This window comes from Salvelinus alpinus, chromosome 30 (genome assembly GCF_045679555.1).
Source record: "Salvelinus alpinus chromosome 30, SLU_Salpinus.1, whole genome shotgun sequence".
Taxonomy (NCBI): domain Eukaryota; kingdom Metazoa; phylum Chordata; class Actinopteri; order Salmoniformes; family Salmonidae; genus Salvelinus; species Salvelinus alpinus.
The window spans coordinates 37314377-37325201 of record NC_092115.1 but is presented as its reverse complement, the minus strand read 5'-3'; the positions used below and the strand labels follow the sequence as shown (position 1 = coordinate 37325201).

The window sequence follows — 10825 nt, the reverse complement described above, 5'->3', positions numbered from 1 at the left end:
GTACCATCACTCATTCATATATCTTTATGTACATATTCTTTATCCCTTTACACTTGTGTTTATAAGGTAGTTGCTGTGAAATTGTTAGGTTAGACTACTCGTTGGTTATTACTGCATTGTCGGAACTAGAAGCACAAGCATTTCGCCACACTCGCATTAACATTTGCTAACCATGTGTGTGACAAATAACATTTGATTTGATTTGATTTGTCCACCCAATCAAAAGATCAGAGAATGATTATACTACTGAAAGCATAAGCTACAGCTAGCTAGCACTGCAGTGCATAAAATGTGTTGAGTAGTTGACTCAAAGAGAGAGAAAGACAATAGTTGAACAGTGACACTAATATCTCCCAATGCCTAAAACCGAGGAGAAAATAAAAGTTGACCAACTCATAATGTCAACCTGTGCATGAGAGGAAGCCAAGCCTGCCCAGTAGCCTTTGCTAACATTTCAGCATAATAAAGGCATAGAATAGTTCTCATAACGTGCAACCAGATTATTTCATAGTAATGTCATCTTTCTCGTAATAATGAGCTAATGGCTTATTTCGTTATAACGAGATATTTAATTATTTTGTAATAACGTGATCTTATCTCGTAATAATAGTATAAATGAAAAAAATCTGAGTGGCAGCAATACCTCACCGTACGTTGCAGACTTGACAACATGTCCACAACACATGGCAGCTGGGTGGCGGACCACACCTTATTGTTTCTGGGCAACTGGACATCATTGGCAAAAGTGGGCATGCAAGTAATCCATACCCAACCCATTGTGACGTACTCACTTCCAAATCTTGTTTTGGACGAGACTGACTTTATGACCAAATTGATCCTATGTACACTTTGTAGTCCATTTTGACACGATTATGAATGTTTCTGACTCATATCAATGCCACATAGGCTGTTAATAACCAGAGAAGTTGGTTCTACGAGGCTAATCTTTCTGTCCCTGTACAAATACTTTGAAAATGCATTATTGTTTGCTTCTTTCCATGAGCTAATCACTGATCTGACATGACTGAGTGAAAGCACTCCACCATAATAAAAGGTTTTAGTTTTTAACCATTTTCTTTACCGATAGAAACCACTATCTCAGTTTTATTTGCACAATATTAAATCTGCACAAGATTACATGTGCTTGATGTTACTGTTCAACGATATCGTTGCAATGAAAACCAGCTGATCCTTTTGCTTTAGGAACTATGGCTGCTTTACACAGGCAGCCCAATTCTGATATTTTTTTCCCAGTAATTGGTCTTTTGACCAATCACATTAGATCTTTTCACAATAGCTATTTTTCATTGCTGATCTTATTGGTCAAAAAACAAACAAGTGAAAAATAAGATCTGAATTGGATTGCCTGTGTCAATGCAGCCTATCTGATAATAAATAAGTTAGGAGAATTGGATAAGTTCATAATGACTTCCAAATCAGTGATTGATCGCCTGCAGCTGGAGGTTGTTAACAGCAAACACACTGATGACAGTGATTAACTTGAGTGCTTGCTGGCAGGTATAAATAAGTATCTTCAACTGAACATTGTCATTCAATGAATACTATTTAGTCATGAAGGCTTACTTTTGGCACAGTGCGGTCCTCCTAGGCATGGCTGTTGCGACCATTGTGGCACAGGATGGTAATGTGTTATATTATTTTCTTTGTGCATTCTGTTTTGGAAGTGGGCATTGACATTCAAAAAACGAATGGCAATGTAGCAGAAGTTGCGTTTTATATTTGAGACTATAAATAGACAGCCTCTTATTTTCCTCCTGGCAGATCTGAAGGTGGACTGTGGCCGTGACTCAGTCACCCTGAGATGGGGGGCGGCCCAGTCACAGATGGACACCTCACTCCTCCGGCTGGGAGGCTGTTATCCAAGCAGTATCTCTGCTGGGGAGGCCATGTTTCAAGTGGAACTCAGTGACTGTAACTTCAGGAGACTGGTAGGTTTTAGCATAAGTGATATTATGTATATTTGGCCGTCAGCAGTGGTGTTTAACCCCTATCCCTTCTACCTCACTACAGGTGACTGGGGACACATTGATGTACATGAATGAGCTGACCTATATGTCTGGTCCCAAAGCTCAACTGAGGTCTTTCTCTCATCCAGTGGTTTGTGCCTATGAAAGGTGATTTGTGGCTGTTTGCGTACTCTAGAATAAATTTTCTATTTTATTGATGTTGCCTCAAGTGTCCTAATGCTGGACTAGAACAATTTTAACCATGAACAACTGACTCTTGGCTAAATGTTTAACCTATTTCCTGGGTCTGTGTAGGCCTGCAGACTGGGCGCCTCGCATATTTGATCCAGTGTTTCATACATATGGTCAAGGAGATCTAGTCTTCCACATGGAACTTATGAAGGGTAGGTTTGACACTGCCTGAAGTATACAACTTGAATCCTGTAGATGTAAGCTTAACCACATGATATGTATCCTACAGATGACTTCTCTGGACCACATCTGTCTAGGGAATATCCCCTGGGCTCCTTCATCTACATCTCTGCAGCAGTGGAGCAGATGGTCCATCAGCCCTTGCTGCTACTGTTGGAGGAGTGTGTGGCAACCACAACACCAGAGCTGCAGTCTGAGGGCCCGGTGCACCCCATCATCACCAAGGGGTATGTACCACTGGGCTATACAGCAGGGTGCTTTTGCTCCAGGTGAGTCTGGATTTGTGCAAAAAATCATTAGTGATTGTCATGTTTTGTTCTCCTCAGATGTCTTGTCGCTAGCAAGACTTCAAATTCAAAGTTTGAACCAAGACAGAAAGCCTCTGAAATCCGTTTGTCTCTGCAAGCCTTCAAGTTTGCCGTTGGCAAGGAAGTGAGTGTACTAATCTACATGATTGACATTTTTGACACCTCTTAAATGTGCAGTAATGTCCTTAATCTCTTCTCAGGTGTATATTCACTGCAATCTTTTGGCTTGGGACCCCAGTGGCCTTGACACAAGCAAGAAGGCCTGCCACTATGTGAAAGGGCATGGGTAAAAAGAATAATGCGTACACGTTACAAATTTAAATATTTTAGAGGTACTTTTAGCAAGTTAAAGTAGTAACTGATTACTACTCTGGTTTCATGTGCTTGTTTTCCCCCTCCAGTTGGGTGCTCATTGATGACCCCTACCATAGTACCCTCTGTGGCTGCTGTGACTCCAGCTGTGAGTCCCGGAAGATGCGTGGAATTGCATCAGGTACTACTATTCTTTGTGCACCCCACTAAAATGTTTACTTATTGTCCCAGGGCAATAGATTGGGATGCCTTAATTTCTGTGTCCAGCAATCAGGTTAAATGTTACAACTTCATCTTTTCAGGGCAACATGGAATAACTAAAAATGCTGGTCTTATTGGACCACTTGTAGTCACTGACAATTACCGGCCTGAGAAGATTGCGTGGGTTTGCTTTTATCCCTCCCCAATGCACATTTGAAAGTTTCTTGTTGGATATGCATTATTTCTTTGACCTGTAAGTAATTTCTTGTATTTGTTTCAGGTCTGAACCGGAGGCCAGCTGTGACTCCTGGGAGGTGGGCAGCCATCTACCATGCATGCCTGACTCTGTAGTGTGACTTAATTTGAAATAATTCTTTAATACTTACTTTGGTTTAGTCTCTCATTAAGCATCTAAAGCTATACTGGGTGGAAGTTCAACTTGGTTTTGCGAGCAGGTCAGTGGTTAAAATTGTGCAGTGACAGTAAATTATGCACTTAAATTATAACATGATAGAGCTTGGACAATTCAACTATGCTTACAGAGCAGAAACCCACTGTTAAAATTGTGTTCCTGTTCTAACCTGACGAGGCTAAAGTACACTCCTATACCTCCAGTCGTAGCACCGCTGCATTGGCAGAGTAGTCCTGGTATTATGCCTCGGCCATTATGTTTCACGACTGAGCCACTCTAGATGGGTGCTAGTATTTCTGAAATAGACTTCAACTAGTGCCCTGACGATGCCTGCAGTTGTGAAAGCATGACAAAGCAGTTGAAGTGGCAATAAATTATCTGGAGAGACCTACAATTGTCCCAGCAGGGAAGGCAACTTTCTTAAGTGCGGAGTTCACTAGAGTTTTTAGTTGTACTTGGCTGCAACAAGAAGCCTGAGCCACAACACTCAGCTTATAGGTACAATCACTGACATGGCTCTCCAGTTCATCCCCACGTCTTTCAGTTTTTATATAACCTTTCTTTACCAAGGTGTCTTACTGTAGACAATCCCTGTACGCAATCATAGAAGACAAAACATTCTTCAGTTAAAGGTCCTCAATCGGCCCTTTTGAATTGACCAAGAGGAACCAGTTTGTGCCGTGGAGATTATTTCCGAAAGTGAAGTGTAAAAATCTGAAGTCAAATTCACCCAACTCGGTGCAAATCAAAGGGATTCGTGACAAGTTACCCAAATGCCACCCCTTCCCTTTCAGATTCTATGAAGTAGATATTGTTGGAAGTTTACATGCACCTTAGCCAAATACATTTAAACTCAGTTTTTCACAATTCCTTACACTTAATCCTAGTAAAAATTCCATGTGTTAGGATCACCACTTTATTGTAAGAATGTGAAATGTCAATAGAGAATAATTTCATCACATTCCCAGTGGGTCAGAAGTTTAAAGAACACAGTATTTGGTAGCATTGCCTTTAAATTTAACTTGGGTCAAATGTTTCGGGTAGCCTTCCACAAGCTTCCTATGTTGGGATAATTTTGGCCCATTCCTCCTGACAGAGCTGGTGTAACTTAGTCAGGTTTGTAGGCCTCCTTGCTCGCACATGCTTTTTCAGTTGTGCCTACAAATGTTCTATTGAGTTCAGGGCTTTGATGGCCACTACAATACATTGCCTTTGTTCTTAAGCAATTCTGCCACAACTTAAAAATATTGGGATCATTGTTCATTTGGAAGACCCATTTTCCACCAAGCTTTAACTTCTTGATTGATGTTGCTTCAATATATCCACATTTTCCTCTTCCCTCATGATGCCATCGATTTTGAAGTGCACAAGTCCCTCCTGCAGCCAAGCACCCCCACAACATGATGCTGCCACCCCCGTGCTTCACGGTTGGGATGGTGTTCTTCGGCTTGCAAGACTCCCCCTTTTTCCTCCAAACATAACGATGGTCATGTCAACAGTTATTTTTTTTGTTTCATCAGACCAGAGGACATTGCTCCAAAAGGTACGATCATTGTCCTCATGTGCAGTTGCAAACTGTAGTCTGGCTTTTTTATGGCGGTTTTGGAGCAGTGGCTTCTCCCTTGCTGAGCGGCCTTTCAGGTTATGTCGATATAGGACTCGTTTTACTGTGGATATAGATACTTTGTAACTGTTTCCTCCAGCATCTTCACAATGTCCTTGCTGTTCTGCGATTGATTTGCACTTCGCACAAAAGTACGTTAATCTCTAGGAGAAAGAATGCCTCCTTCCTGAGCAGTATGACAGCTGTGTGGTCCCATGGTGTTTATACTTGCGTACCATTGTTTGTACAGATGAACGTGATACCTTCAGGTGTTTAGAAATTGCTCTCAAGGATGAACCAGACTTGTGGAGGTCTACAATTGTTTTTCTGAGATCATTGCTGATTTCTTTTGATTTTCCTATGATGTCAAGCAAAAAGGCACTGAATTTGAAGGTAGGCCTTGAAATACCTCCAATTGACTCAAATTATGTCAATTCGCCAATCGGAAGCTTTTAAAGCCGTTACATAATTTTCGGGAATTTCCCAAGCTGTTTAAAGGCACAGTCAACTTATTGTATGTATACTTCTGACCCACTGGAATTGTGATACAGTGTATAATAAGTGAAATAATCTCCCTGTAAACAATTGTTGGAAAAATTACTTGTGTCACGCACAAAGTAGATGTCCTAACCGACTTGCCAAAACTATAGTTGGTAACAAGAAATGTGTGGAGTGGTTGAAAAATTATTTTGAATGACTCCAACCTAAGTGCATGTTAACTTCTGACTGTATATTACACTTTTTTGGGGGGGGTCTCTACTATTTATCACATATTGCTTTTCAATATGCTGTCCTTATTATCTCATGAGTTCAAAGTGTTTACTGACAACTGGGATCTGTTTCCCCAAGCAGTGTCAAAAGTATGTCTACCAGTGGCTGTCATCTCCCCAGGTAATGGCGAACACTGATGGGTTTTGGTTAGATGCATCTTAGAGAACTTAACATGACAATACAATTTAAATGAATCCCCATGGGGAAATCCATTTTAAACCTCAGATGATGAGCAATGGTGTGCAACGTTCTGTATCTATCCTTACTCTTACAGCCACCCCTCGCTCACATCCTATTAGATAGAAGATATATGGTTGCAGACAGGCATGTACAGATGTAGGATCTTAATTTGATCACCCTGTTGCAGGATTTCTTCAATGCAGGAAATGTAAAACTTCTAGTGTAATTGAGGTTTGAAAAGGCTTCTGACGTTTGTCATTTCCACTTTCAGATTTCAGATTTGAGTCATCATAATCCATATAATCCATGTCCTGTTATTGCATGATTATTTTCATGCTGTAGCAAACTGCCAAAAATGAAGATCCTACATCTGTATGCGTACTAACAAAACAGTCTGTCAAACAATGTACTATATGGTCTCAATTTATTCAATTCAGAGATGTTTTCACCCGTCAATAACTGTTTGACACACCCAGGCTATGCTGAATCCCAGGGGAGGGTCAGAGACAGAAACTCTACTCACCCTTACAGTGAATTTCCATTCCTTCTTTGCTGAAGCAGGTTTCATGTCCCTGTCCTCTGTCTTGACATCCTTCTGCAGCTGACTAACGCTTTCCTCCAGTAATGCATTTGCTTATGGTCTCAATCCTGCCTGCTCCCAGACTCCGCCTGGTTCTGCCACATCAATCTCCAGCCTGAGCTCTCTGCACGAGCGTGGTAGCTTCAGTGAGTGGTACACACCAGATTACTTGATCTCATAAAAAAATACATTTTGGCCACATTTTCATGCCAAACATTTTTTAAAGATGTCACAGAAATAATTCAACAGTCCAGTGACAGCTAGGAGGGGTTGGGATCAGGGGAGGGAAAGGATCTTCCACAACCATTATTTTCACACATTGCCATGTTCAAATGGTATAATTTCTAACCGTAAAAAAATTACCAAACTGTACCACTGAACAACAACCTAAACGCAACAATTTCAAAGGTTTTATTGAGTTAGTTTCTTATGAGGGAATCAGTCAATTGAAATAAATTAATTAGGCCTTCATCTATGAATTTCACATGACTGGGAATACAGATATGCATCTGTTGGTTAGTTACCTTTAAAAATAAACTTGCCTCTCTTCACTGTATTTTTGTGCATTCAAATTGCCAATCGGTAAAATGCAATTCTGATCATTGTCCGTAGCTTACACCACCATGGGGAACTGTTCACAATGTTGACATCAGCAAACTGCTCACCCACACAACGCCATACACATGGTCTGCAGTTGTGAGACCGATTGGCTGTCCTACTAAAAAAATAAAATCTACGTTGGAGGTGGCTTATGGTAAAGAAATTCAAGTATCTGCCAACAGCTGGTGGACATTCCTGCTGTCAGCATGTCAATTGCAAGCTCCCTCCACTTGAGACATCTGCGACATTGTGTTGTCTGACAAAACTGCACATTTTAGTGTCCTTTTGTACCCAGCACAAGGTGCACCTGTGTAATAATGCTGTTTAGCTTCTTGATCTCACAACAGTAAATTGAGACCCCGACTGAGTTCCATTCATGGGGTTTTTATGGGGTCCTAAGTGACCAATTATGTCGCTTATGCCTGGAGCCGGCCCTGTTTTGAAATAAATAGCTTATACTTTTCAGTCATTGAAAATAAATGCCCTTTTTTTATTATTTAATTATAATTTTAGATTATTTCCTGAATTTACTGCCTAATTCTAATTGAGCCCAACGCTGGTATAAATACAGTAAAGTACACACACACACAAATGATTTGAGCAAAATACTGTTTTTTAAAAACAACTGCAAACTTCAAGGAGTAGGCATTCAAGGAGTTGGTCTGATGGTCAAATGTGATGTCATCAGCCTCCCCCTTGAGGAGAACAAAAGAGGAAAGGCCCACCCTGTCACTTGTGCTATGTCATGTCTGACCTGGACCACCTATTGAGATGTGCTTTATCTTACAGGGGCAGCGCAGTCAAAAACGTGATTTTCCTGTAAGATAAAAGAAAGAAGATATATTTCCATACTATGAGATCGAAATAACACTCTGAAATTGTGAGAATGATGGTAATGGCCTTTCAGTGTGAGCTCTTTTTGGGAAAAAAGTGCCTGGAATTTCAGCCTCTTCAGATGGGATAGAGTTTTTGGCCCACAATCTGATCCGATTATTCTGACCAATAACCAGTAATTTTTATTTGCATATGTATCCTTCTACTTTAAAGGGCAAATGGGGTAGGCTCGCTAGAGTCTAGATGATCCTATGTAAATACATTTAAAAAATTATCAACACGCCCACACGATCAGACTGAGCATTTCAATGACAAAAGGAGGCTCAGGGAAATAAATGATTACAAATGTATTTTGAGTTAATTTCATGAAATAAACACACACATTGATTTATTAGACATACAGTGATGATTAAAAAATATATTTAATAAACTTAACCACATGTAACATATGGATTTTCATTAGAATCAAAAGTCCCAATGCAAAGTTAAACCTCACTTTTCTATTTTTTTAGTTATTATATCAAACTGATCAGAATTCCAAAGAATGCCGATGTCATGCCGGAAAAAACATTTGAGGGGTGTGACGTAATATGGAGTACCCGGCAAGCCAGCTTATTCCCTATAATATAAACTCCAACAGAAATAACTTCAAATTAAACCAAATCATTTGCCCTCATGACTACTTGTTTCAATTACATTTTCAGCCAACATACAAGTAAATACTCAATGAATTTATTATTACAAATCACCTTGCAGGGTTGCTAGCCAACTAGCCTGCTAAAGTTAGCCCTACCAGCCTGATAATGTTATGTTAGCACTGCGTGAGTCAGCCAGTTGATAGCTTACAGCTACATTAATGTAAACTAAAGTTTTGGAAATATGCAATCTAACCAGTTATCAAATAATGTTACCGGTATATGCAGTTATCCTAGCCAGCAAGCCAGCTAGCTAATTTTTTTTATTTTAGCCTGTTAGCTAGCCTAGCCAGCCAACCACCACGGTCAACATAGCTAAGTAGTAACGTTAAGCCAGAGAATAACTAGTCTAGCACAGGCATGAACCCACAGAACAACAACAAAGCCAGCATCCTTACAAAAAAAAGGAAATATAAAGGAAATACTGTAACTTGAAAAGTATACACACTACATGTACGAAGTTTCCATCTTCAACGTTGTGTATGAAATATGAACAATTATTTTGGGGGTTCTTTTCCAACAGGACAACGACCCTAATCACACATCCAAGATAACGCAGGAGTGGCTTCGTGACAAGTCTCTGAATGTCCTTGAGTGGCCCAGCCAGAGCCCGGACTTGAACCCGATCAAACATCTCTGGAGTGACCTGAAAATAGCTGTGCAGCAACGCTCCCCATCCAACCTGACAGAGCTTGAGAAGATCTGCAGAGAAGAATGGGAGAAACTCCCCAAATACAGGTGTGCCAAGCTTGTACCGTCATACCCAAGAAGACTCGATGGTCTGAATACTTATGTACATTTCTGTACATTTTCAAAAATTTCTTTAAACCTGTTTTTGCTTTGTCATTATAGGGTATTGTGTGTAAATTGATGAGGGGAAAAAACTATTTACTCAATTTTAGAAAAAGGCTGTAACCTAACAACATGTGGAAAAAGTCATGGGCACTGTATATTGACCCAATGTATGCTATCTTGGATCCCTCAAAGACTGTTCCTCCTATTCCCCAGATGACTGGAAATAAACATATATATATTCAACCAACCTGACTAACAGACCTGACTTAAGGCCTAAACTTGCTGCTATTGAATCACCCAATTGTGTGTTTACAAAAGGTAACTATCTATGGGGTGCAGTGTTAATCCAGTTTACCTTTTGTCACCTTTTCAACTCAAATAATTAATCCAAACATTCCCCCTTGTTTGTAGACCAGAGGGGTGGATGCCCCTGCTACCTATCCCTGCATCTGGTAGTGCCGAGGCTCATGGAGGATTGGTTTTCCACATTGCAATCCTTAATGGTGAGTGTGACTCAGATACCCTAGAAGAGGAGATGCTGCCCACAACTGGTTCAAATCTAGCTAGCAGATTGATGCTCCATTAGTCGTTACAGGACAGGTACTGTTTGGCGTAGCACAGAGAATTTTTGACCAACATTAACTAAGCGATAATATCTCCGTTCTCGATTTGGCCAAACATGCATCTTCTAAAATGTCCGTGTCCAATTTCAGGTGGTTCATGAACCACCTGGAATTGGACACAGACATTTTAGAAGATTCCTGTTATGAAAATATATATTTTTTCATTGCTCCATGAAGTAATCAGACAATGTGTACGCCCCCATCTTGTCTTTTTCAAATCTTCTCTTATTAATAAAGACAGGTGAGTCCACCCCAAAGTGCCTCATGTCATGATGACTCTCGCCTGTCTCGATCAATGACAGAAGATTTGAATGGCGGCATACACATTGTTGGATTACTTCATGGAGCAAAACAATCATTTACAGTATTTTAATACTGGAGCATTTTCAAAATTCAAACAAACCACCTGCAACTGGACACTGACATTTTAGAAGATACATGTTTGGCTGTATCGAGAACGGAGATAGTATCGCCAAGTTAAGGTTGGTCGTAAATTCGGTGCTAAGCCAAAC

At 40.3% G+C, this 10825-nt stretch overlaps 1 protein-coding gene across 2 annotated transcripts; it reads left to right on the top strand.

Annotated features, from left to right (window-relative positions):
* Window positions 1–1522: 1522 nt before the first annotated feature.
* LOC139560440 (zona pellucida sperm-binding protein 3-like) lies at window positions 1523–3605 on the top strand. 2 transcript variants are annotated; one of them, XM_071377217.1, is made up of 10 exons: window positions 1523–1642; window positions 1783–1949; window positions 2032–2135; window positions 2283–2371; window positions 2449–2626; window positions 2726–2831; window positions 2908–2993; window positions 3109–3200; window positions 3322–3400; window positions 3501–3605. In XM_071377217.1, exons 1-10 carry the CDS (start codon window positions 1573–1575, stop codon window positions 3574–3576), a joined length of 1047 nt encoding a protein of 348 aa, XP_071233318.1. In that variant the 5' UTR covers window positions 1523–1572; the 3' UTR covers window positions 3577–3605. The 2 variants fall into 2 exon arrangements, with proteins under 2 accessions (XP_071233318.1, XP_071233319.1); XM_071377218.1 differs by having other exon boundaries at window positions 3322–3404.
* The last annotated feature ends 7220 nt before the right edge of the window (window positions 3606–10825 follow it).

Coding starts and splice junctions, on each gene's coding strand:
- LOC139560440 (XM_071377217.1), top strand. CDS start 1,573: ATGAAGGCTTACTTTTGGCACAGTGCGGTCCTCCTAGGCATGGCTGTT. Junction 2,994..3,108: donor CACTATGTGAAAGGGCATGG/GTAAAAAGAATA, acceptor TTCCCCCTCCAG/TTGGGTGCTCATTGATGACC. Junction 3,201..3,321: donor GATGCGTGGAATTGCATCAG/GTACTACTATTC, acceptor TCATCTTTTCAG/GGCAACATGGAATAACTAAA.